The 27,971-nt window shown below is 42.8% G+C and overlaps 2 protein-coding genes and 1 long non-coding RNA gene across 3 annotated transcripts; 2 read left to right on the top strand and 1 right to left on the bottom strand.

The window, feature by feature from the left end:
* Positions 1-5,938: 5,938 nt before the first annotated feature.
* On the bottom strand, positions 5,939-10,296 carry LOC129749647 (uncharacterized). Its single transcript, XR_008738116.1, has 4 exons — positions 9,792-10,296; positions 8,945-9,725; positions 8,766-8,885; positions 5,939-6,128 (listed from the first exon to the last, which is right to left on the bottom strand). It is a non-coding gene; the product is annotated as an uncharacterized LOC129749647 (long non-coding RNA).
* Positions 10,297-20,065: 9,769 nt separating this feature from the next.
* LOC129749473 (trypsin-1-like) lies at positions 20,066-21,215 on the top strand. Its single transcript, XM_055744448.1, has 3 exons — positions 20,066-20,366; positions 20,434-20,683; positions 20,853-21,215. The coding sequence occupies exons 1-3, from the start codon at positions 20,227-20,229 to the stop codon at positions 21,144-21,146; spliced, it is 684 nt and encodes a 227-aa protein (XP_055600423.1). The 5' UTR covers positions 20,066-20,226; the 3' UTR covers positions 21,147-21,215.
* Positions 21,216-21,958: 743 nt separating this feature from the next.
* LOC129746103 (trypsin-4-like) lies at positions 21,959-23,023 on the top strand. Its single transcript, XM_055739565.1, has 2 exons — positions 21,959-22,531; positions 22,611-23,023. Exons 1-2 carry the CDS (start codon positions 22,004-22,006, stop codon positions 22,920-22,922), a joined length of 840 nt encoding a protein of 279 aa, XP_055595540.1. The 5' UTR covers positions 21,959-22,003; the 3' UTR covers positions 22,923-23,023.
* Positions 23,024-27,971: the final 4,948 nt, after the last annotated feature.

Here is a 27,971-nt window from a genome sequence, read left to right as displayed (position 1 = left end):
TTCGGTGGTTTGTTGGTAAACAAACTTTATGAGTTCCGCATAGTTGCATAGCCTACATAGCCAAAATAGCTGAATCGGGAATTCGATATTCGGTAACACCTCCTGAATATATACACACCTTGCTGTGAATCAACTTTATTGTCTGTTGTTGTTGTTGGAAACCTGAAATTGTTAAAATTATATTTGTGCTTTTTCCCAACCAAAAATTTTATTATTTTCATTACAAATTGGATTCTTTTTACAATATATTTTTCTGCGTGGCCCAGAGATCTTGAAAACATTTTTGTATGATAAAATTTTCAAAATGTGCTACAACTGTCAACATTTTTACCACTTTTTCCCAAAACGAGTGATCTTACTCTTATGCAACAAAAATGCAACCCCCTCTTCCTCTTGACTGTTCTTTATTGGCTCTTAGCTCTTGGCTCTTGGCTCTCGGCTCTTGACTCTTGACTTTTGACTTTTGGCTCTCGGCTCTTGGCTCTCGGCTTTTGGCTCTTGACTCCTGACTCTTTACTCTTGATTCTTGGCTCTTGGCTCTTGGCTCTTGGCTCTTGGCACTTGGCACTTGGCACTTGGCTCTTGGCTCTTGGCTTTTTGCTTTTGGCTTTCGACTGTTGACTCTCGATTCTTGACTCTTGGCTTTTGGCTTTTGGCTCTCGGCTCTCGGCTTTTGGCTCTTGATTCTTAACTCTTGACTCTCGATTCTTGACTCTTTTCTCTTGGCTCTTGGCTCTTGGCTCTTGGCTTTTGGCTTTTTGCGTTTTGCTCTTCACTCTTGACTCTTGACATTTGGCTTTTGGCTCTTGACTCTTGACTCTCTATTCTTGACTCTTGACTTTTGACTCACTATTCATGACTCTTGGCTCTTGACTCTTGGCTCTTGGTTCTTGGCTCTTGGCTCTTGGCTCTTGGCTCTTGGCTCTTGGCTCTTGGCTCTTGGCTATTGGCTCTTGGCTATTGGCTCTTGACTCCTGACTCTTTACTCTCGATTCTTGGCTCTTGGCTCTTGACTTATGATCCTCGGTCTTTGGCCCTTGACTCTCGACTTTTGACTCTTGGCTCTTGGCTCTTGGCTCTTTGCTCTTGGCTCTTGGCTCTTTGCTTTTGGCTCTTGGCTCTTGACTCTTGGCTCTTGGCACTTGGCACTTGGCACTTGGCACTTGGCATTTGGCACTTGGCTCATGGCTCTTGGCTTTTTGCTTTTGGCTTTCGACTCTTGACTCTCGATTCTTGGCTCTTGGCTTTTGGCTCTCGGCTCTCGGCTTTTGGCTCTTGATTCTTAACTCTTGACTCTCGATTCTTGACTCTTTTCTCTTGGCTCTTGGCTCTTGGCTCTTGGCTTTTGGCTTTTTGCGTTTTGCTCTTCACTCTTGACTCTTGTCATTTGGCTTTTGGCTCTTGACTCTTGACTCTCTATTCTTGACTCTTGACTTTTGACTCACTATTCATGACTCTTGGCTCTTGACTCTTGGCTCTTGGTTCTTGGCTCTTGGCTCTTGGCTCTTGGCTCTTGGCTCTTGGCTCTTGGCTCTTGGCTATTGGCTCTTGGCTATTGGCTCTTGACTCCTGACTCTTTACTCTCGATTCTTGGCTCTTGGCTCTTGACTTATGATCCTCGGTCTTTGGCCCTTGACTCTCGACTTTTGACTCTTGGCTCTTGGCTCTTTGCTCTTGGCTCTTGGCTCTTGGCTCTTTGCTTTTGGCTTGGCTTTTGCTTGGCTTGGCTTGGCTTTTGCTCTTGGCATTTGGTTCTTGGCTTTTGGCTTTCGACTCTTGACTCTCGATTCTTGACTCTTGACTTTTGGCTTTTGGCTTTTGGCTCCGGCTCTCGGCTTTTGACTCTTGACTCTTGACTCTCGATTCTTGACTCTTTTCTCTTGACTCTTGGCTCTTGGCTTTTGGCTTTTGGCTTTTCGCTCTTCACTCTTGACTCTTGGCACTTGATTCTTAACTCTTGACTCTTGACTCTTGATTCTTGACTCTTGATTCTTGACTCTTGACTCTTGACTCACTATTCATGACTCTTGGTTCTTGGCTCTTGGCTCTTGGCTCTCGATTCTTGACTCTTGACTCTTGGCTTTTGGCTCTCGTCGCTCAGCTTTTGGCTCTTGACTCTTAACTCTTGACTTTCGATTCTTAACTCTTTTCTCTTGGCCAGCGGTGTGTAGACTCGCTTCGGAAAGAATCATTCGGCTGATTTTTTCCGAGTTTAACTTGTAGTGTGCAGATTGATTTCATCTTCGTTCCAATCATGACGTGATTGCACACAAAACGAGGAGAACAGTTCCGAATTGATGTTTTCCTTGCCTCGCAGGAATAAAATCGCACCAACGAAACAACAGAACGAAGCTTACCGTACACGAATGCTCACGAGCGATCGTTGCCCGACGGCCGAGTTAACATTCCTCGCACCCTTCTCTCTGTCGTTTCCCGTTCCCTTGTATCTATCTCTTTTAGCCACGCCCCCATGCGTTGTCCGATTGTTGTGTTCGGCTGCCGAACGAAAACGATTTTTTCTAATCCGCAGCAGAACTGTACGTTAGCTTAGCTGATGTTTCCCCCGATTGCTGTTTACTTCTGCCGAGTTTACCCGAAGCTTACTTCCTGATGCTTTCCGAGTTGAACTTTAGATAGCATCATTGCAGATTGAGTTTAACGAAATAAAATCGTTCTGCAAAGAAGGGCAAAGTGCGAGTATGTAGACTCGCGATTTTAACATCTCTGCTCTTGGCTCTTGGCTTTTGGCTTTTTTTTTAGCTTTTTCCTTTGGGCTCTTGACTCTTGGCTCTTGGCTCTTGTATTTTCTTGGCTTTTCTTGGCTCTTGGCTTTTGGCTATTGGGTCTTTTATTTTTTCTCTAAACCAAAACTACTTTTTTTTTTAAAGAGAGGGATAGTAAAAGAGTCTAAAATCAGAAGTCAACAGAATGAAATTTTTGAGTTGTAGTCAAAATTTGAATTTTGAAGATAGAAGAGAGAATTCAGAAATCACACGACAGATTATAGAAGTTGAAGCGAAAAGATTCAAATTGGTTGTTTGACACTAGAAATCAGTAGCTATAGGGTTGAAATTTTTAGGGCAGGCTTAAGCTAGAAATCTGAAATTAGAAGTTTAAAATCAGTTGAATTTTTAGATTCATTCAAAATACAACTTTTTTTCAATGATTTATAAGTTCCGGAATTTTAATTTATCAAATCGAATGTCTAATTACTTATTACTCATTTTTTTCTATTTTTTTTTCAATTTGGAACGCTCGATTAATTTTTTTTGTTCCCACAGTTATTTCAAAATTTATCTTTGTTTTATTCTTATCATATAATATCAGTAACAAACTACAATTGAGATGGTCAATATTTATTTGGCAAACGTAACATAAATTCCGATTTTCATAACGTTAATAGTTTCCAGATAACCTCCTTATTTTGTTTCTCCAGAATAAGTTCGTCCATTTTTTCACGTTTTGAATTGAAACAGAAAGAGATGGGAACATAGAAAAAACACATCTCCGTCTTGAGGGAAGTTGCAAGAGCTAGCAGCACCACTATCAAGTTTTCCGGTTAAGTCATCGCTCGCTAGTCTTCCGGTGCTGCTGCTCTAAGTTGTAAGACTGGCTGTTAGCCAATCGGTAGAAGTGCTGTGAACCCCTATCAATCCCTAGGGTCGGCACGCTTACCACAAGTACTATGTTGCAAGGAAGTTCGGGAAGATTAAGGTAAAACTCCTAGGCTTAACAATTGGTACCTTTATTAATTTTGCAGTTTCCACCCACCACTTTCTTAGTACTATCTAACCTTTAACGCGGGAATGTACTCCTCCTTCCTCCTTCGGCGTCGAGCTCGGGTTCGTTGAGGTCGGCTTGGAGGCCAGCTGGTTCTCGCTGAGTGTACCCGGCCCCACCTTGGGTGCTGAACCGGGCACTGTTGGTTCTTCGACGGTAGGCGAAGCGGCACGTGGCAAGTGCGTACCTGGTCCCACCTTGGGTGCTGAACCAGGTACCGGTGCAGGTCAAACCGACGTTGTAGCGGTTGTCGGTCGACGCTGTAGGGCGTCGCGCAAGGCGCTCTCGGATTGAGTTTAAGAGAGTTTTAAACTCGAACAGCGGGGCCCTGTTAATGTTCAGGAACCGATTAGGGGGATGGCGATTTTGGGCAACAATAAAATGGCGGATGGTTACCTGTTGTCAAAGTTACGCCTATACTGGTCGTTTTAAGGGTTGATCCTGTCTAGTGGAATATTTCCTGTCCCTTGAATTGATGGAACTTGTACTATGGATAATATTCCCACAATCCGACTTTTAGTTCACAATTTTGTACTTTTAACTAAAGCCTTTCTTCTTAGTGATCAGTTCGCGAACGTTTTTCACAATGCCTAGTCATTTCGTCTTGACCGGCCTTGAACCATCCCCCGATCATTGCCCTTATTTTTCGCCCGTTTTTCGCTTCGCCATTTCGCCACATCGCCGTTTACGTTGGCGGCTCACATCTCCTGGAGGCCCTCTGGTGGCGGGTTGACGAACTGTTTTGCCGTGTTGTTCGCCGAGTTAGGGTGGCTTGGTGAATTGCCTTGCCAAGGAGAAACCCTTAACCCCCACGAACACCACTGCAACATTATTTAATAAATCTACAGAAAGAACACTGCGACCTCCTTCGAACGACTAGCAACGCTTACAAAGTAAAAACGGTTGATACACTAAAGCCCTACAGTAAAAGTGCGGCAGACTGAATTCCTCACCGATTTGGTAGCACTGAAAAAGCTTCTGTAATCTTTCAACACTGCCAAAAACGCAAACATTCGCATGACTTCTTGTTGATGTGCAGCTGTGTCGCAGATTGTGAAGTTGATTTTCGTTTTGTGAATATTATTTAATTTGTTCTCTGTTGTGCCAATTGTTAAAATAAAAATGAAGTGCTTCTTTCCGCTTTGCTCGAATGAATTTTCCCTGCATTCTTGATTAATTTCAATTAAAAAATCGAAAGTCACATTCACACAGATTACAATATCTCCCACGAATTTGAAATGGTAAAAATGGTAATGCTCGATTGGAACGACTTTTGACAGTTCGATTGGAACTCCGCGGTGACAGTCTGCCACACTTTTATTTTAGGGCTTTATGATACACAGGTTGTGCAGAATTTCACACCCAAAATAATCTGCACGTTGTGGCTACGTGAAAAACTACATAATTTTTATCCAATTGATTTTCACGTAGCTTCTACGCAGAAAATAAGTGGATCATTTTGTGGATGTATTGGTGCAGGAAGAGCTATCATATCATATCTACGTGAATTTTGAGTGAATGCAACTAAGTATCAATGAAGGTGAAATGTATTGGTATGATTATTGAAATCTACGTGAATTTTTAATGAATTTGACGCTTCATAAAGATAAAATCAAATGTTTTCATAATATGAAATCCACCCGAAATTTAAATTAAGTTCATCGCATTGGATAATAATGGAAAATATACCGCACGGCGCGTGCCGCGTGATGGCTCAAAATATTTGTTTCGCCTGACATCAGAAGGTGCTCCAGACTAACAAAAAGTCACTTCAGACGTTCTCCATCTGTTACGCGCTCTGAAATCAGACGAAACAAATACTTTGAGTCATCCTACAGCACGTTCCGCCATTCATGGTTATGGAAATCTGTAAAAAAAAAAGTCATTCGATTTTATTATTTACTTTTGAACACATAACGTTCACTCGTGAAACTGAAACAGCTTTTTTTCAAAATTTTCTTTCAACTTTATTTAAAAGATTTACAATCCAACCTTATGATTATAAATAAGAGGATAATAATCTAATAGTAATAGATAATAAGCCTTTATATTTATCTGAATAAATTCAAAAAAAAATTGTTATAACAAAACATGTTTACATGAAGAGAAACTATGATATATTGAACTGTAGCAGTAATTAATGTACCTAAATATAACGACGACCGTTTATATAGTGACTTCGAGTTCAGATTAATCAATCTTCGAGCAAATCGTTCACAAATTAAAAAAAAAATGGTGTGATCCAACAATCTTGACTAGACAACGACCAATTAGCAGCATGATTTTTTGGTAGCAGTTACGCAGGCGTTCGGTGAAACTTGACTTACAGCTGGAATTCTCCTGGGAAACTGAAAAAATAAATTCTATCAGTCCTATTTGTTTTTCGAAAAAAGCTTAAAAAACTAAAAATGAAATTTTAATGAATTTGTAACGATCTAGAGTTGTATGCGTTTTGAAAATTTATTGTCTTTTAATAACGACTGTGGTGAGTAATAGAATTTTAATCGATGACAAATGAACGACAAACGAAAATAAGTAACACATTGAAGGAAATTTGTAAAGCATTTTTGCGGGTTTCTTGAGAGAAAATACATAATTCAATTTCTCAACACTTGAATGATTTCAAGAATTTCATTCCGTTACAACTTCTTGTTTTTTCCTCAAACAATAATCGATTAATAACATAATTAACATGAACAAATTTTTAGAGACACGAAAGACACAGCCGTGGTAAAGTGTCTATAATAAGTAAAAAAAAACATAGCATTAATAAATAAAATAGAGAAACAAATCCGTTCTAAAAATCATTAAAACCAGATTCCGATATAAAATTGGAATTTTTTTTATTTGATTGAGCATGGAAATTATCATTCGAATTCGAATGCTGCAATGGGAATTCATATAATCAAAAACGGTTGACAACCTTCTATTTACAAAAAATAAGTACACAGATAAACTCAGCTAAACTAAACTGCATACTTTTAGAATTTAATAAAATAAATATACACTGAGGTTTTTTTTTACGCGGTTTTTTTTACACGGTATTTTTTTACGCGGCTTTTTTTACGCGGATTTTCGAATTAACGCGGTTTTTTTTTACGCGGATTTTCGAATTAACGCGGTTTTTCAGAGAAAATATTCTAAGTCTTTTTCAAAGGAAAACACTTAGAATCTTTTTGTAGTTGGGAAAATCTTAGCTCTGAGACTAAGAACGTGATACATGAGATCTGAGACCTGAGACTTGAGACTTGAGACCTGAGACCTGAGACATGAGACCTGAGATTTGAGACCATGAAATATTAGACTCGAGATCTGAGACTTGAGACCTGAGACATGAGACATGAGACATGAGACATGAGACATGAGACATGAGACCTGAGACATGAGACATGAGACCTAAGACATGAGACCTGAGACATAAGACCTGAGACATGAGACATGAGACATGAGACATGAGACATGAGACATGAGACATGAGACATGAGACCTGAGACCTGAAACCTGAGACATGAGACATGAGACCTGAGACATGAGACCTGAGACCTGAGACCTGATACATGAGACATGAGACATGAGACATGAGACATGAGACATGAGACATGAGACATGAGACATGAGACATGAGACCTGAGACCTGAGACATGAGGCATGAGACATAAGACATGAGACATGAGACCTGAGACATGGGATATGAGACATAAGACATGAGACCTGAGACATGAGACATGAGACCTGAGACATGAGACATGAGACCTGAGACATGAGACATGAGACCTGAGACATGAGACATGAGACATGAGACATGAGACCTGAGACCTGAGACCTGAGACCTGAGACATGAGACATGAGACATGAGACATGAGACATGAGACATGAGACCTGAGACATGGAACATTAGACCTGAGACATGAGACGATCTGAATTCCATGAGGCATGAGACATAAGACATGAGACATGAGACCTGAGACAGGAGATATGAGACATAAGACATGAGACCTGAGACATGAGACATGAGACCTGAGACATGAGACATGAGACCTGAGACATGAGACATGAGACCTGAGACATGAGACATGAGACATGAGACATGAGACCTGAGACCTGAGACCTGAGACCTGAGACATGAGACATGAGACATGAGACATGAGACATGAGACCTGAGACATGGAACATTAGACCTGAGACATGAGACGATCTGAATTCCACACTGTCAAATAAGCTTCACTATATTCTACTATTCTATTAATCTAATTGATTTTGTTTTTTATCTTAAAAATAAACTATCATTGTACGCAAATTTTTAAATAATCATGGTTCTTACGCGTTTTTTTAGTAACGTGCTTTTTTGTGCGAATTTTTTAATTAAAATTGATTTTTTACGTGGATTTTCGAATTTCGGGTTTTTTTTAACGTGGATTTTCGAATTAACAAGGTTTTTTTTTACGCGGATTTTCGAATTAACGCGGTTTTTTTTACGCGGATTTTCGAATTAACGCGGTTTTTTTTTACGCGGATTTTCGAATTAACGCGGTTTTTTTTTACGCGGTTTTTTTTTTTACGCGGGACGAAATACCGCGTAAAAAAAAACCTTAGTGTAATTACAAATCAATTTTTAATAAAAATCATAATAGTTCATTATTTACTGCATTAATAACTAAACCTATCAATTAACAAATGTCCATTATTTAATTTTATTAAAACATTACATCTAATTTGAACAACAGAGTTGTAACGGAATCTCAACAGAGAATGTCGAGACAAAAAATATAGAGCCAATTTTTGAAGCCTATTCAAAATCGTTTTTAACACTTCATTGAAGTTTTAAACAGCATCAAATATTGAAGTTAAAATTCCACTAAATCCAACAATGCCAACAATGTACAATTTTTGCTAACAGTCAGTGTAACTTTTTTCCAAGGCAATCGAAATGCTGTTGTTAGTAAATAGTGAAAAAATTATCCTACTAAGAAACTTCAATTACTTACCCTCAATTTATTGATTAGGACTGGTGCTTTACACATCTTTTAAGCTTGTAACTCAGCTGGATGACTCGACGTTCGCTTTCGTCACTTATGTTGTTCCACCGATGCTAGTTTCCTCGCAACCTGGAGAAAGTGTAGACTTTAGACTAATGACTAAAATATATGCTAGTATTAGAATTTACCTCCTCTGCTTTATAAAAGTTGAGGGAAAAATCTTCGGTTGGAGGTTCACTCCTGATGTTGACGAAGTTCTGTTCTAGATCAAAATTCCATAAAATTTAAATTTAAACCTATTTAATAATAGCCTTTGGAGGCGTTAGCACGATGGGTTTGGAAAGACAAATTCGGCAGGAAGATTTTTTTAAGGAAGCTCCACTCTCGTCTGCACCGTACGTGGCTACACAGATCAATGAAAGGTTCAGCGGTTCAACGTCTTCAAACTCATACGTTAGCCCATCAGACGGAACGGATCAGGGTAGAGTGTCCGTGGCACCAAAAAAGTTATTTTCTAGCGGGCTGTCGAGGTATCTGACGTACAGTAGCTTCCCGACAATTTTACGGATTGTTGGAACCGCACCTAAATGGGACAGTTTTTTTTGTAGAAGGCAGACGGGAACCGACGTTTCTCAATCATTTCACAAAACTTCTTTTGAATCGTCAACGGGTACGTATCTTCCTCCTTCATTCTGATGACCACATTTCATAGTCTAGGCTGGCGCATGCCGGAAGTGTGTAACTAGGGCGGCAAAGAGCGTGGAACCAAACAAAGAGGCCGTTAATCGAAGGAGTTGAAACAATTGGAAGGTTTCCGCCGGTTGGTAACAATTCGCACATCCTGCGGACAGGGCGACGGAAGCCAATTCCTGCAATACAGCTTCTGAATCTCGCCCTGGGAAGCTTTCTCGAGTTAGCTGCATTGAGCCAGGAGCAGTTTTTTGCTGAATTCCGTGATTGCAATTGTCGCTGCCAGGGAATTATGGAAAAAAAAATATCATTACAACTTGACGGCATAGCAAACCAGCTACTTACCTGATTTTCTAGTTGTTTTTGCTGCTGCTGAAGGGCCAACTTTTGCTGAAACTGCAGCTACTAGAAGAGGTTTTAATTATTATCTTCCGGCTCGGTCACGAAGGCGGTGCTGAAGGCGTTCATGTTGGGAATATTGCCGCTGCTCCACTTTTCGTCTATCACCATACGTTTGATAGATTCGCAACTTTGGATCTGTAATAGGAAGCCGTATCTTTATTATCTGGTCAAAAACTGGCTCAAATTTTGTGTGAAAGATGAAAACACTGACCTTGTGTACGCGGAAAAATCGGAAAACGCCAACAGATGCAAAACTCCAGCACAGCACGGGCAACTTTATTCAATGTACGATTCTAATGTTTGTTTGTGTGCGTGAGGACAAGAGAAAAATCAAACGAAATGAGTTTACAGGAGTTCACGTAAACTTTACGTGAAATTCATGAATCAGTTATGTGGAGACAAAGTAGTTAATACAAGCGCGTCCTTGTAACATTGTGGATACTACAGATTCACGTAGAATCGATATTTTGTAGCAAAATCTTATTTTACGTGAAAAATCCCGTAGAAAAAATTTCCTTATTATTTTGGGTGTATGGCCGGGATTAAGGCCAAGGTGCGGGCTTTTGCGTATGGATTGTAAATAAAATACGAGTAAAATGGTAAAATGAAGTTTGATACACCCAAAATTCAGCCTCTGTGCCAATGGCGTGTAGTCAATTACATAGCATCATTGGTACAAGAAGATAACGCGATCGGTGCTGATTCGATTTGCTCCCACCGGCATTAATCTCCCAAATTAACCGAATTGCGTATGTCTGAAAGAAACAAAATAAAAACGCTTTCACGTCCCTCCCTATCGCATCACAAGACGAAGAAGGATGGAAATAAATACCGGCCAACACCAGGCAGCCAGCGAACCGAGCACTGTGCATGTGAATGTAGCAAAAGCAACAACAAAAACATCCTTCTTATTCAATCCCTTCAATTAACCGGCAAACAACCACGGCCGAGCTGTGCGTGTGTATGCAGTGAAAGCAACAAAAAAAAAACATTCCTTCAATTCAATAGGCGATGGAAGCGCTGACGAATTTGGGTGATGGTTTTGCATTAGTTGAAGTGGGATGCAGCTATAATTTCACCCAACTTTTGACAGTTCTAAAGGGGTTTTTCTTAAGGAGAGAAAGAATAACTTTTCGCTTCCATCGCCCATTCGCCGGCAAACAACCACGGCTAAGCTGTGCGTGTGTATGTAGCAAAAGCAACAAGAATATATTCCTTCAATTCACCGGCAAACAACCACGGGCCAAGCTGCCCGGCTTTAGCAGCTGTGTATATGTAGCGTGTGTATGTAATAGCAGGCAGTAAGCAAAGCACAGTTCTCATTCAATGGGTTTCCCGTTTCCTCCACTCCCGTTCCCTTTCCCGTTTCCATCGCAAGACAAATGAATACCTTGAAAGGAGGCCAAACGCCGGGAAGCCACTGTCGTGCGTTTCTTTTGTGATTGATCGGTGGCAGAATGCCTATGACAAATATCCCTCTTCCTGCATGAAGCTCAAATAGTACACTGGTTAAGATGTCGGTTTGGCAAAACCATATGGTTGATGATTTGAGTTCGATTCTCCCTACGGGCGCTGTGGTTTATATTTTAATTTTCTTGTTTCTGGGATGAATTATCCAATAGGAACGAAATCCCATAAAATGTTTTTCTTGTTTTGCTTGAATGTAGTGGTCATGCATCATTTTAGTTGGGAGCCGAGTCCTTATGCCAGTTACGGTTTTTCAAACATATCATCTTCGGCACAGTGCACATTTCAGCGCATTATCGGCACAGAGATGTGCTAAATAGGCATTGGATTTTTGCAACCTCTTCTATGGGTGTAGTTATTTTTCAATTCCTGATAAATTGATGGCAATCGGACGAAAACTCGAATTTTACGAATCAAATTTGTGTGTTGCAATTCCATCGTGTACACCCTTTAGGCAACATGAACTGCGATTTATGTTATGAGACGAACTTTGTTGTCTGTTATTGTTGTTGGAAACCTGAGACGGTCTCAGTGTCTCCCGAAGAAAATGAGAGACGCTGAGACCGTCTCGAGACGAACCGTCTCCTAGTGTGGACTATAGGCTTAACAGAATTTGTGATTTTTACCCAAAATTTTATTATTTTGGCAAAAAAACATGCATCATTTACAAAAAAGTTGTATTTCATTTCAACAAAACGATAAGTTTCAATCGAATCGCTCTTTTTATCGAAATTATTAAAATTATATTTGTGCTTTTCCCAACCAAAAATTTTATTATTTTCAATAGATTCTTTTAACAATATATTTTTCTGCTTGACCCAGAGATCTTGAAAACACTTTTGTATGGTAAAATTTTCAAAATATGCTACAACCACTGACTTGACACTTAGAACAAAAATTCAACCATTTTCTGTCTAATTTTTTTGGTCAAGTTTAGTAGGTTCGCAATATCGACGGCAGGTGGCGAACCTGAAAAATTCGACAAAAAATGCCCTGTAGTAAAAATGGACCTGTTTAGCCCGATTTTATCGTAAAAATTGCCTGTTTTTATTTTAAAGTTGGGTGGCATTTCCTAACTGGGATAGCATTTCTTCAAATCGATCGTTGCGCACTCTGGAATCGATTTGGCGTACTGTTGGAAAAATTATCCAGAAAACGAAATCGAGTGTCCAGTCAGTATGGTCAGTGCTACAACTGTCAACATTTTTACCACTTTTTCCCAACACGAGTGATCTTGCTCTTATGCAAAAAAAAATGCAACCCCCTCTTCCTCCTTTCAATCTTCCAATTATGAAGCGAAAGGGGGTTTTTATGCCCATCTCTCGTACCGGAGTGTCGTGTCCTCCGCTGAGCATTTCTCTACCATGTACCTAAATTTTCGTCGGAGCTAGAAAAAGGGACACGTTAATCCCGAAAGCGTACTCGTGTCCCTTCTTCTAGCTCCGACGAAAATTTAGGAACACGGTAGAGAAATGCCCGGGGGGACACGAAACGGAGTGCACTTCCATCCCCAATTTGGTTTGATTAGCTTAATTTAGCCTTGAGTTATAAGTTTCTGATCGTAGCAGCCTTTGAAGTTTAAAATAAAAGTTGTGCAGCCTGCTCGCTTCGAGCGTCGCTAATCTGTTTGATAACATTTCGTGCAGAGGGAAAAAAATAGTGAGCCCACGTGTAAATTGTAGCTTTTGTAATAGTTTTATTTGCTTAATGAAATCTTTTAATTCGAACATTGTGCATTTATTTAAGGGATACGAGAGCAGTCGTTTTGAGTTATTGTGAAGAGTTCATTGCGAGGTTGCGGCCTCGTTTGACTTCACCGTTAGCACCGGAAATTGGGCAAAAGGCCTGAATTGAAGCTACGAAGGAAAAACGACTTAAACCAGGAAATAATCAATCCGCAACATGTTTTCGATTGGCGTTCTACAGTTGGTAAGTGTTGTTCTTCTGATGCTCCTAGAAACTGATCTTTCGACAGCCGATGCCCCAGTTATAAAAACCCTTCAAAGCATCGAAGAAGCACCCTACGTAGTTTCAATACACGGGAATGACTCTAGCTTTATTTGCACTGGCGCGATACTAAGGGCTAACATCATCGTATCATCCGCAAATTGTTACAACAAGTAGGTGTAGTCTAACGAGCCTATAGTAAACAAAATGTGTGTTCAATGGAAGTTAGTCGAAACAGGTTGAAATAAGTCGAAACAAGTAGGAATGGATTTTGACAGTTGGTAATCTGTCTCTTTCCAATTGACTTCGACCCCATGAGCTTTACATAAGGTGTGGATGAACTCGGTTTGCCGTGGTATAAGGTGATCGAAAAAACGTAAACATTGTGTGTATTACAGTGATGACGTCATAACATCATCGGGGCTGCAGTGCGTAATACAGTTTGCTAGAAAATTTGTCAAATTTACATGATTAAAGTACGATTCCAACGGTTCTTAGAAGAAAGCAAATGTTCCACTGTTTCAAAAGCAAATGTTCACACATGTTTCAATATACCACTGTCGTCGTGCTCAGGGTTTACATTCGACGTCGCTTCTTTCCCAGACACATTGGCGCATGTTTCCAGCGGTTCACCATCCATGGCCACCTCACAAAGGAGGTCGAGGTCTACAGAGGGCTGCTGATTCAGAAAGTGACGGCTTCGCGAGACTTAGAATAACTTCTTCCGGCCAATCAAAGTTGGTTTTCAACGGATCGCTTATTGCCTCACAAAGTAGGTCTAGTCCCCGGAAATGATCATCAGTTTGGTCTGGTAGCTCTTGGTCCTTGACGTTAGTGCTGTTCTGTAGAGACTCGATTGAACTGTTGTTTCTCTGTAAAAGTTCTTCGACCAGTTGCTTCCGGTTCCTCACATTAGCTCTGATGGATCGAGCAGACTCAGTTGGAGGGCAACGAATGGATGGCACAGCTGAGAGAAAAAACGAAACATAAAGAATATTGCGATAATGGCCAAAGTCAAAAATACTTACCAGATTTTATAAGAACCCTCCTTGCGTTTTCCATGTAAACATTGGCAAACTCCGTCAATTCGAAATGCTGAAATGCACACGTATATGCCGGATCCATCCTAACGGCCACAGAACGCGAGCCATTTTTTGCGTACCGCGGGTTACTTCGTTAGCTGATGAAAACTCACTGCACTATTTTGCTTTCTCGCGTCGACCTGCGAAATTTTGCAGGATTTTATGCAGCACTTGGTCATTTTTTCAATCAACAAAAGTTATCCAAATAAAAAAACTCTTTCGTTTTTGCAACCCAAACAACTCTTGTGACGTCATTCATGCGAATCAGACCGCATTGTACGTACACCAGTCTGAAGATACTGATGTATTTGTGACAGCATCAAAATATCTCCGCACCTTATGTAAAGCTCATGGACTTCGACCGATTTCAACCAGGTCGTCCGTTGAACATACTTACACCAATACTAATGCGTGTTTTTTGCGTTTTGCACACGAATTTCTAGACAGACCGAAATAGATCACGCGAAAATTTAGACGCGTATCGTAACGGGCTAGAAAACAAGGTTATATGCATGGAATCCTTAAATGTATTGAAATAAAAAATTTCGTAATATTAAATGAGACTGAAAAAGCGATGATGGGACAATCTGAATTTATTTTCCCATGCATCTGCAGAGTTCCGCGACATTTTGCCGGTTGCTTTTTGTGGACGTGTTCACATAAGTAGACCATCTTGGTCTTAGCCGTCCACAAACAAAAAATGAATAACAAAAATTGCGTGGAATTATTTCGAACGCATCCGTGAGGTAAAACCATTGAATTTCTTATATGAATAAGATAACTTTATGACAAGTTTTTATTTCATTCATTCCCCCCGGGGCAAGTGCAAACGTCTTCTACCGCACAGCACAGGAATAATTGCAGGAAGAGTTAGCACAGCGACAATCCCATCGACTCGAAACACACAGAACCGACTGCCGACTGAATCCAAACATCCAGAGCACTTGACGAAAATGAAATGGCGAAAACGAAACAAAAACTTGCTCTCTGTCTGACACACACGCTGCATGTGTGTTAGTGTGGTAGAAATGAATCCTGTTGAGATGGCAACCACTGCCAGGTTTGCCCCCACCAGACGGCGACTATGGAGAGAGAACAAGTGCCATTTTCTTTTCAATCTAAAAGTTCATTCTATCGAATACACACGTCTTTTGTTATCGATCTAAAGTAAAACCGCGTGTTTTCTCCTGGCCTATCCGAAATCCCAGTAGGTTATGGGCCCAGGACATCCGGTGCCGTGTCGCGAAAATGGAAGTTTTAAAGAATGAACGTTTCTTCGTTGCGTTGCTCGACGGGACAAATTACTCCGCGTGGAAGTTCCGCGTTCAGGTGCTCTTGGAGGAGCATGAGTTGTGGGATTGCGTTTTAATGGAGTTGGAAGATTTGGTTGAGCTGCAGGAGAATGAAGACGACACAGTGGCACAGCGGCAGGAGAAAAGGAAGAGGCGCGATATTTGGAGGAAGCGGCAGCGGTCGTGCAAATCGATGATTATTGCTCGAATCCATAGCTTCGTTCAATCGTTAGTAAAAATCGGTTTCAACTGGTTTCTGTTAACTGATAGATGTTCAACGAGCCAATGTTTTGGTCGAAACTAGTCAGGTCGTTGTTCAATGGAGCAAGTTGAAACTAGTCGAAACCAATCCAGCTCGGCAGCAGGATTAGTTTCGACTTGGTAGAAGTCGGTCGAAGTCAATTGGAAAGAGACAGGTGATCAACTATCAATCCATTTCTACTTGTTTCGACCCGTTTCTACTAGAGTTGATTGAACAGACATCATGACACTCAGCTCGAGTACGTGCAAGAAAAGGAAACCCCAAAACAAATTTGGGACGCGCTGAGACGGGTTTTTGAAAGGAAGAGCATCGCTAGCCGTATGTCCCTCCTGCGTCGAATGTTGGACATGCGTTTCGAGGGAGGACAACTTCAAGAACATTTTCTTTGTTTCGACAAGTTGTTGCGTGAATATCGTGGTGCAGGTGCGGACATGGATGAGCTGGCAGCAGTGTGTCATTTGCTGCTCACTCTTGGTCCGTCGTATTCTACCGTTGTCACGGCAATCGAAACGATGCCGGAAGAAAATTTGACGATGGAGTTCGTCAAGTGTAGACTTCTCGACGAGGAAACGAAACAGAAGGGCATCGAATTGAAGTTGCCCTCCAGTAGTGATTCCGCCGTGTTCTCGGGAGTGAGACAACCGAAAAAGTTCCGTTGTTTTCGGTGTAAGAAGGAAGGACACAAGTTAGTGGACTGTCCGGAAAAGAAGAAGCAGTCGTTTCAGAAAGTGAATCGGTACCCGAAAGCAAATGTTGCCGATGGTGTTAAAAATAATCCGGATGAAGTGTGTTTCGTCGGTGTGACTGGCTGTGTGTCACAAAAAGTGCGTGGAACCAAGTGGTTCATCGATTCCGGAGCATCGGAACATTTGGTCCGAGATAAGGAGTTGTTCACGGAAATTCGTCGATTGAAGAAACCGATCGAAATTGCTGTTGCGAAGGACGGCGAGTCCCTTGTGGCAGAATACATCGGAACTGTGAAAGTGTTATCGATTGCGAATGGCGAAAACATTGAGTGCACAGTGAAAAATGTTTTGTTCATTCCGCAACTACGGTACAATTTGTTTTCGGTATTGCGGGTCGAAAAAGCTGGCATGCGGGTAGTGTTCGGACAAGGAAAAGTGCTGATTTATCGTGATTCGGAAATCGTAGCCAGCGGAACGCGTCGCGAAACACTGTATGAACTGGACTTTCGGCCGATCGGGAACAGTGTTAGTGAGAAATCGTTGTTGTCGTGCGGTGTAGCTCAGTCGAATTTTGAGCTGTGGCATCGTCGGTATGGCCACATTTCCGCGAAGAACTTGGAAGTGCTCGTTCGTAACGATATGGTGTCGGGACTGAAAATAGACACTGAAAAGAAACAAGGTGCAACGTTAACCTGTGAATCGTGTATCGCCGGGAAAATGGCTCGGAAGCCGTTCTCATCGTCTGTCGAGAGACGATCGTCGCGTGTGCTCGAACTGGTCCACTCGGACGTATGTGGTCCCGTGTCGCCGGTCGGGAAGTTCGGTTCGAGATTTTTCGTCACGTTCACCGATGATTGGACGCATTTTACCATGGTGTACTTGATGGAGCAGAAAAGTGATGTGCTGCGTTGCTTCAAGGCGTACGAAGCAATAGTGACGGCCAAGTTTGGCAAGAAAATCTCTCGCTTGCGGTGCGATAACGGTGGGGAGTACACCGGGAAAGCCTTCAGGAAGTTTTGTGCGGAAAAAGGTGTACAGTTGGAGATGACGGTACCCTACACCCCTCAACAAAATGGGGTCAGCGAGCGTATGAATCGCACGCTCGTAGAGAAGGCGAGGGCGATGCTGTTCGATTCGGGTGTGAGCAAGGAGTTTTGGGGACAAGCCGTGCAAACGGCCGCCTACTTGCTGAATAGGAGCCCCACAAGTGCAGTGACGGAAGTGAAAACGCCTTTTGAGCTGTGGGAGAATAGAAAACCGGATGTTTCGAAGCTGAAAGTGTTTGGGAGTTCAGTTTTCGTGCACGTCCCGTCGCAGCTCAGGAAGAAGCTAGACTCCAAGGCGTGGAGTGGTGTTTTCGTTGGCTGTTCTTCGAATGGCTACCGAATCTGGAATCCGAAACAGCGTCGGATTGTCGTCGCTCGTGATGTGGTTTTTGTGGAGACGCAAGTCGAAGAAAGTGTGAACCTCGAATTGATTCCGGTTGAAAAGTGCGTCGAAGTTTCATCGAATCCTCTTGTGGAAATTGAGGATGAGCTCGAAGGTAATGAAAGTGTTATGACGACGTCCGAGGATTTCGAGGGTTTTGAGAGTTGTCAGTCCAGTACAACCGAAGAGCTCTCCGAAAACGAAGCACCGAACGAAAGACCGCAGCGAGATCGTGCCCCTCCGGCGTGGCATAGAGATTTTGATGTTGAGTATGCTGTGTTTGCGTTGAGTGCAATAAGCTACGTCGACAACATTCCGAGCACGATTGAAGAGCTGAAATGTCGTGCGGATTGGGCCAACTGGAAAGCGGCCATTGACGACGAAATGGATTCCCTGCGGCGAAACAAAACATGGACGCTAACGAAGCTTCCCAAGGGCAGGAAGGCTGTAACCTGCAAATGGGTGTTCTGCATTAAACACGGCGATGGTGAGGTTCCTGATCGGTATAAGGCGAGATTGGTAGCCAGAGGCTTTACTCAAAAACAAGGCTTCGACTATACCGAGACCTATTCGCCGGTGGCTAAATTGGATACTCTTCGGATGGTGTTAGCGCTTGCGAACCGGGACCGTTTGTACATACATCAAATGGACGTGCGAACGGCATTCCTGAATGGTGTTCTTAGTGAAGAAATTTACATGACCCAGCCGGATGGGTTTCAGCAGGGGAAGGATTTAGTTTGTCGACTTCACCGTGCTATTTATGGACTAAAGCAAGCGTCCAGAACGTGGAACCAGAGATTCCATGAGTTCACCGAGAAGCTGGGGTTGAAACAGAGTGCTGATGACCAGTGTCTGTACACGGTTGGTGAGAAACAGCAGCAGATCATTGTCATAGTTTATGTTGATGACATTCTGATCGTTGGAGCGTCTTTGGACCTTGTGAAGATGTACAAACAAAGGTTCAGTGAGGAGTTTGATATGACAGATGCTGGGGAAGTAAAACAATTCCTCGGCATGACCATCAAGAGAGACGTAGGAGCTGGTATCATGAGCATTGGCCAGAGAGGATACCTGGAGAGCTTACTCAAACGTTTCGAGATGATTGAATGCAAACCCATTTCCACCCCAATGGAGAATCGCCTGCGATTGAAAAAGGGAATCGAAGATCGCAGAACGAATAAGCCCTATCGAGAGCTAGTAGGCTGCCTGATGTATGCCTCGCTCACGGCTCGCCCCGACCTAGCAGTTGCCGTGAACTACTACAGCCAGTTCCAGTCTTGCCCGAATGAGGAACACTGGGTTCACCTCAAACGGGTTCTTCGGTATGTCAAGGGGACCCTTGATTTTGGATTGGTGTACGAGGCGAAACCAGAAGAGAAACTGCTGCAGGTGTTTTCTGATGCCGACTGGGCAAACGACATCATCGACCGTCGATCCATCACGGGTTGTGTCTTCAAAGTTGCTGGATGTACGGTTAGTTGGATAACGAGAAAACAGCAAACAGTCTCGTTGTCGTCTACTGAAGCGGAGCTTGCAGCGCTGGTGACGGCTGCATGCCATACACTGTGGATGAAACGAATTCTTCTGAGTCTTGGGCACGAACAGCTGGAACCAATACAGGTTTTGGAGGATAATCAATCCACAATACGAATCGTCGAAAACGCCAAGGACTATGGGCGCTTGAAACACGTGGATACCAAGTATCGTTTCTTAAGAGAGCTGATCGAACGTAAGGAGGTTGCGGTACAGTTCGTTTGTTCAACGGATCAACAAGCGGACATCATGACGAAGGGACTGCCATCGGGTGCCTTCAAGAAACTACGGTCAACCTTAGGAATCGGACCTTGCCGTGGTTGAGCAGGGGTGTTGAGATGGCAACCACTGCCAGGTTTGCCCCCACCAGACGGCGACTATGGAGAGAGAACAAGTGCCATTTTCTTTTCAATCTAAAAGTTCATTCTATCGAATACACACGTCTTTTGTTATCGATCTAAAGTAAAACCGCGTGTTTTCTCCTGGCCTATCCGAAATCCCAGTAAATCCTGCTTTCGAGCTGGATCGGTTTCGACTAGTTTCGATCGATTTCAACTTGCTCCGTTGAACAACGACCAGACCTGTTTCGACCAAAACATGAGCCCGTTGAACAACGACCACTTGACAGAAACTAGTCGAAACCAATCGCTACTTACGATTGAACGCAGCTAAAGAGACGAAATGTCACGATTGGAATTTTTGATTTTCTGTCAGTGTCATTCCAATCGAGCAAAACCAAGCAGTCTTAAATGCAGCCCTACAGCAGAGTTGCAAGCTCATTATTTCGAAAGGGATCAGATGGCGCCTCTTTGTTTACTATAGTCTCTTTAGTGTAGTCCTATAACATGGTAAAGTCTTAAAATACATCTTTTTTTTTTTATTTTGCAGCTTTTCCAGCATAGCTGATCATATCCGGGCAGGATCGATTTATAGCGATAAAGGTGGGACCGTGTTGAAGGTGGAGAAAGTCATCTCCCATCCCAAACATGTTTATCTAAAAACGGACTATGCCGTGGCCTTGGTGTTTTTGGAAGGCCACTTGGAGGGTTCAGTTTCGAAGCAGATAGGCCTCGCTTCCTCACAAGACTCTTACGCGCCCGGCGTTGTCGGAGAGGTCACCGGTTTTAAGCGCCCAGATGTAAGTTTGTGTGTCTCATATGTCAAAACTGCATACCTACCTACATTCTCTCAGTCATTTAATTGCCTAGCTTTCTCTCGCATTTTTTTTAAATTTCATATTATTTGTCACCGAAGTAAAACCTCCTCAAAAATCAACGATGAGCAACAATTATTTCAACTTGTTTCAGGCCAGTTCCTGGAGTTTCGGTGCACTGCAGGAAACCAACGTGACAATTTTGAGTAGCGAAGAATGTGCCGGAACATTTTCCCCACCAATCACAGAATACACTGAGCGGATGCTCTGTGCTAATTCACCCGTTGGCCCGGATGAAGGATATTGCGCTTTTTTTGGCAACCTAGTAGTGAACAACGAACTGGTCGCAATACACAATAATGGAGAGCCATGCCAAGCTCCGGATTCTCCATCGATATACATAAAAATGCTGGATGTCATTGATTGGATAAAGAGCTACTTGAACTAATTGGATTTGGCGTTAGGGTCTCGTGGAATACTTCAAAAAAAACAGATCTGTTTCAGCCGTTTAGTTAGAAGGGAAAAATAAACATCTCACTGCTGTAAGAGATTCATAATGTTAACTTTAAAACTTTTACAAGAGAAATGGGCCTTTTTCTGCGAGTCACGTGACGTGACTAGCTGACTTTCACATCGTAGTGCTGACTTCACTAAGCTCCCCAGGCTAGAAACGCCAGCTAGGATAGACTGCAATCGGAGCTCATCCGAACTTACATTTCTTTACTAAAGCTAATAATGTGGTATTTCACGAGTCACGTAACGGAACGCCCCCATGTTGTCCATAAGCTGTATAAACAACGTTATAACATACCCATTAAAAAATGCGAAAACCTATCATCAAGGTTCAAACACACTTTCTTGATATCGAAGAAATCGAAAGAAAATGGCGATAGCTTTCGGTAGATCTCGACAACTATCATAGGGAGAAACAAAAGGGCACATTAGGCATATGAAGCCCAAGGTGTTTTTTATGGGACGAACCCATACTCACGGCAGCAAAAACACCCGGTTGTTATGGATTGAAGTCAAATTTCCATCTAGTAAAAAAAGGTATTTTCATGAACCGTCAACCGTTTTCGCGACTTTGTCGCCAAAATGAAAAGGGGAGGTCGTATTTTGTATACTTGACGAACAAAATTTCAATAAATGTATTGGCCTTACCGTGGAATGTTAATTTTAGTAATTAAAAATTTTCTTTGATCTTGCATTTTATAAATGCCAGGCGAGCAGAGCAAAGTTCAGATTGAGCTTTAGAGTTGATTGCACTTCGATAAGAGACCTGGCAGTGGTTCGCAATCGGCAACCATGTCTCGCATAGTCATTCTGGTACATTTGGTGACTGTTCTGTTGCTGCAGCTGCTCAACGGGGTCGATACAGTGGCCGCACGACGAAAACACAAGTTTAAGGTGGCTGCATCAGGACGCATCGTTGGAGGCTTCGAGATAGACATCAAGCGAGTTCCCTACGTCGTGTCGATACAGGATAGCTTTGCCTTTCATGTCTGTGGAGGATCAATCCTGAAGACTGTAAGCTACACCAATTTGGTCCTGACGGCAGGACATTGCTTCGAAGTCAGCATTGAAGAAATCGTAGACACCTGGACCGTCCGGGCAGGTTCATCCTATACCCGTGAGGGTGGTCTTGTATTCAAGGTGAAGGAAGTTCACGTCCATCCCAACTACGACAGCAGCACGACAGACTACGACGTGGCAGTGATGCGCGTGGAGGGAGAAATGAGAGGTCCGCATATCAGGCCAATCAGGATCACTAGGTCTCAAATGTCTTACAGAGAAGGTGTAGTCGGACTGGTTAGCGGTTTCGGAAAGACTAAGGTAAGAGATTGTATGCCTCGTAAGTGAAAACTAGAGTATCTTGCATAATATCCGCTAAGCTTCCTGCCTTTTTTTCTAGGAACATAATACATTGATATCCGACCACCTGCGAGCCGTCCAGGTGCCTATTGTCGAATGGCATGTCTGTGAAAAAGCTTACTACCCCGAATTCTTTTCCTACCGCATGTTCTGTGCAGGTGATCTAGAACACGGGGGTAAGGACTCGTGCAGCGGCGATTCTGGAGGTCCCTTCGTAGTGAACAACGAACTGATCGGCGTTGTTTCCTGGGGCAGAGGGTGCGGCAGAGTAGGTCTGCCCGGGATCTACACCAGAGTGCTGCTCTTCAGGGATTGGATCGAGAGCTTTTTCGAGTTTCCACCGATTCCTTGAATTTAGATAAACTATTTTAGTTACAAACAACTTCGTTAATCAACACTTAAATAAAATCGCGTCACAAAAGTTTGTGCGGTGCGGTTTGGCGGTCACATTCACGTCTTCGAGTCCCCTTTATGGCATCCAAGTCCTCACAGGTCACTTGTCCGAACTGCTGATGGTACTTCATGGAGTACACGTCGGGAACGTTGAAGTCCAATCGCACCGTATTTTATATCTGCTCATTACTCCACGTTCGGGATCAGACGATGGGTCCCTCTTTTTCCTCTCACGGGGGCTTCCACTTGGCCATTGAAGGCTCTCCAGAGTAGTTCCGCTCGTTGAACGTTTCCTTTTTGATTTGTTATTTGTTATTTATTTCTGATCAACGGATCACATGTTGATCCCAATGATTACTTAAAATTAAAGTTAAAAACAAAACATTTAAATCTAACTATGGGGATCTCAAGGCCCTAATCACTTTTCTTCGGAAAACATCCCTCGAAATGTCGAAGTCAAAACGCTCCGAAAAACGGTTGAACGATTTCATTGCACCGTTGAGGGCGCTGTTAGCTCCGTAATTGTTCATTCGAAAGGGAATGTACAATTGAAGATCATGATGTTGATGTTGATGTTGATATAATTACAGAAATCCTCTCCTAACAAAACCAACATGGACCGCCACTACGCAGGTAACCTAGTTTCGATCCGGTATCTGCTGATAATTGACGAAGTTACACTTAAGACTTAAGACTTCACCTGTCGTTGACTACCGCTTACATGACCGCGAACTCGAATCCACATAGGAACTCTAAAAGTGTAACCTACGGGCTGAAATAGTGGAGCAAGAGCCCTCTCTCAAGCCTCAGGGTCACGTCCCAATGATAATTCCCCAGAAAAGATCGTTTGGGTCGTACCTTGTGTTGCAGCGTGGAGTGATTGCCGTTACGGAAGTGTCGAAAATTGGCGGCTCGACTTCCTTAGTGGTGGCTCCCGGAGTTATTGGCAGCCTAGCTCCGATGCGTATTGGGGTATTGACGACGGATTTTTGTGGGCGTTCAAAATCCCCTGAAATTTCGCAATCGGGAGATGCACACTGGACCAGGGGTCCGCAATTTAATAAGTAAGCCGGCTGAATCTTCCGCGTAGAATTTCGGGATCTTTAGGAACATGATGGGATACGGAAGTAGTTAGTAGTTTGTCTGGGACAGGGTTCAAAATGGCGGTTACCTGGATCGGTTACGAATGATTGTAGGTTGCTGGTGATGTTGACGTCTCGAACAAGAAGGCCAAAGTGAGCCTATTTCTCGATCTAGGCCGTTGACCTCGTACTAATTACGATCATAGGGATTCTTATCCATCTATGAATTCCTCTCATCATTTCAGGTTACGGTTACGGTGCGTTAGCGTTACTGTAACGTGTCCTCCAGTTCTACGTGGTGTTAGCTAGCGCTGCGTTGACCTATTCTTGCTGCTTATTTACGTGTTTGGTATTTTAGAGCAGTCCTCCTTCATTCGCCATAGCGCCTCCTTGAACATCTATGTTTGCTTCGAAATTTAAAACTAAGATTCTCACTTCACAAACCGGTAAGTCAACGCACTGATTACAAAAGGTCATAGATAGACACAGATCAAATCACAAGGTAGAGTACACCATATTTGACCCGCACTTTGATAATTGCTGCATTTGCTAGTGCAACTGGAAACCTTACCAGTTTGACTTCTGCATTCCTGTTATGGGGACCGGATCGTCATCTTATCCGAACAGATTTGATACTCTCTTTGCTCAGTGCTGACCACATTTCATCCTCGTTTTAAGTCAGATTTTTAACCCGGACAGTCTTTGTCTCCAATGTTTGGAAAATCGCTCAAGAAAAGCAATCAGGATTTATTTCAAGCTGGAAAACGTATACCTCCGAGTGATGTGATACGCACATGGTGATGGTTTCCGTTGAATATTTGTCGAACATCATCACTAACTCGATACACGAAAATATACCATGAACCATCGAGGGCTACCGTTGCTATTTGTCACGTGGCTTTTCAAAGGTGATCGACATACTTGATGATACATTTTGAACGTCGCTCCCACAATCATTCACGAACGTCTATCCACGCATCATTGTGTATAACGTTCGTTATTGATAGACGATCATGAACGTATCAGAAGGAAAAATTGAAGAAATTCGAGCACCAAATGCATAAAAAAAAGTCGTAGCACATGCTGGACACCACATTGCGGTGACCTAGTAATGATTTGTCCTTCTATGCACAGCGAAAATTAAAAAATCAACTGATAGCCTCCACAGATCGCTCAAAACTGATACATATCAGTTGTGATCCTACAGGGTGACAAAAAAGACCTGTCACACAGGAAAACCTCAATATCTCAAAGAATAAGAAGAAAATCTGAATCTGGCTTTCAAAGCTTTATTCAGTAACTCATAAAGATACTTCACAGACGATACCTCGGAATTACACCACCTTTATCTGATCGTACCAGCTTCAGACGTCTCGGAAAGTCGTCGCAAGCGGCGCGCACCTGCTTTATCGGCATCTCGTCCCAGATTTTCGTGATAACTCGCTTGAATTGCTCCAAATTTGCTATTTTATAGTCGTTCAACTTCGACGTCATGTATCCCCACACGAAACAATCCAGTGGATTCAGATCCGGAGACGACGGAGGCCATTCATTCTTCGAAATGAAATCGGTCAACTTTTTCTCACATCACGCTTGAACAACCTTTGCGGTGTGGGATGCTGCGCCATCTGTCAGCAAGCAGGACTGACGTCTAATTTTGGAACCGGGAACCGTTCAGCTTGTCTGCAGGAGCTTGCTGGAGGCTCACACTATAAACTCGATCATTTTGGCGATTGACTGTTTGCTCCAAAACGAAAAGCTTCTCGTCCGAAAAAAAGAGCTGGTCATCTGCGCGCCAAACCGAGCAGCGATAACAGCTGCCCTTAACTTTGCCATGGCTCACAACTCAATGTAAACAAACTGCACAGAAACGAAACTCTGCCACTTTGGGCAGCAAGGTTAGTCCTTTCATTTGACATATAGAAGGCACCAGAGAGATGCAACGTGTAGGCTACAGGCGACTCCAAAAAAGTGTGACCGGACTTTTTTGTCACCCTGTAGAAGGTAAAAATCATCAAGGAAGGCAATCATCATCGAGACGTTCATAGCTGATAGTCTGCGTCCTTCTTTACCGCATCATGTTTTGCAAGAGTATTTCAAATACAGGAGCGTCATGCATGATTGATTTTATGGTTTGAATGGAGAAGAAAAAATTGACTGCTTCGATTCTGTAGCTCAGAATGCAGTAAAGCATGACTCAGTGAAAATGATTGATTTTCGGAACATTGACGGTCTCACCAAAGACCTCAGCAGCCCATCCGGAAATCTATTTTCCACGAACTTACTTTTGAATGTCAAACTTCTGTCAAACAAAATGTGATTCGGAATTAAAGTAGGCGTTGCCTTGTAAGGACGTCAACATTTTCGCTCCGTAAAATAAGTTTTTTTTTAGTACAAATGCAGCTATTGGAACATGGAATCCAGCTGATTATTACTGCGAATGTGAATACATATTGTGAAGTAATTTTGAAGTGGTTCTGCTGGTGTTCGTTGATTTCGAAAAAGCATTCGACCGACTTAACCATGAAAACATCTGGGCGGCTCTAAGGCGACGAGGGGTCCCAGAGAAACTAGTCCATCTCATCGAAGCACAATACGAGGCATTTTCGTGCAAGGTCTTGCACGACGGTGTCTTGTCCGAACCAATCCCGGTAACTGCTGGAGTGAGACAAGGATGTATCTTATCATAGCTACTTTTTCTAATGGTAATGGATGAGATTCTGACTGGATCGATCGACTGTGCACCGAACCGAGGATTGCCGTGGAATCCTTCAACAATGGAGCAACTGAACGACCTTGACCTGGCTGACGATATTGTTTTGCTCGCGCAAACACAACCGGATATGCAGAGCAAACTCGAGGACCTCACCGAATGTTCCAAGCCAGCAGGTCTCAAAGTCAACGTCGGAAAGACCAAGTCGATGGAGATCAACACAGGAAATCCCTCCAGTTTCATGGTAGCTGGCAACAAGTTGAGAAAGTGGAGTGCTTCCAGTATCTTGGTAGCCAGATAACGCCTGATGGTGGTACCCGGAAAGACATCGAAAGCCGGATCAGAAAGTCCCGATTTGCGTTTGCGAGTCTCCGAAACATCTGGCAGTCACGCCAGATCTCTCTACGAACGAAAATCCGAATCTTCAACTCAAACGTCAAATCCGTATTGCTGTACGGGTGCGAAACTTGATGCACATATGCGGTAACGACGCGAAAACTGCAAGTATTTGTAAACCGCTGCCTGCGGAATATCATCCGCGCTTGGTGGCCTGGCAACTGGATCTCGAATGAGGAACTACATCGCCGGTGTCATCAAAGGGCGTTAGAAATCGAGATTCGGGAACGTAAGTGGAGATGGATTGGGCACACGCTGCGGAAAGATGAAAACGAGATTTGCAGAGAGGTGCTAGATTGGAATCCAGAAGGACATCGAAGAAGAGGCAGACCAAGAAACTCGTGGCGGCGAAGCCTAGCCGCTGAAATCCGAACTGTCGACGAGCATCTTGACTGGAACCAGGTGAAGACGCTGGCTCCGGATCGTCAACAGTAGAGGTATTTTACCACGGCCCTAGGCACCGGAGGATCGGTGCGGGATCATTAAGTAAGTAAGTTATTGTGAAGTGGGCTGTATCAAATGGGAAAATCCCGTGGATATTTCATACACCGGCAAGACGTGAGAGGCGGCAGAACGGCTTCAGAACTTTCGATTGTTATAGGTCCCATTATCAAAACATCATTAACCATGCTCCTAGAGGCCAAAATTTCTCAAATTGTTTTATTCCTCCTCGAATCCTCAACTCCCATTTATGATCAAATATTTCACAACACCAGACAGTTCGACAAAATGCCGTTCAACAGATAAAACTATCCACCACGTTATCACTGTTGGTATTCCCGGTTGAACAACAAGAAAAATTGACAATTGAATTAAA

The sequence above is a fragment of the Uranotaenia lowii genome, chromosome 2 (assembly GCF_029784155.1).
Source record: "Uranotaenia lowii strain MFRU-FL chromosome 2, ASM2978415v1, whole genome shotgun sequence".
NCBI lineage: Eukaryota > Metazoa > Arthropoda > Insecta > Diptera > Culicidae > Uranotaenia > Uranotaenia lowii.
The sequence above is the reverse complement of the archived record's forward strand: the minus strand, read 5'-3'. Positions and strand labels throughout refer to the sequence as shown.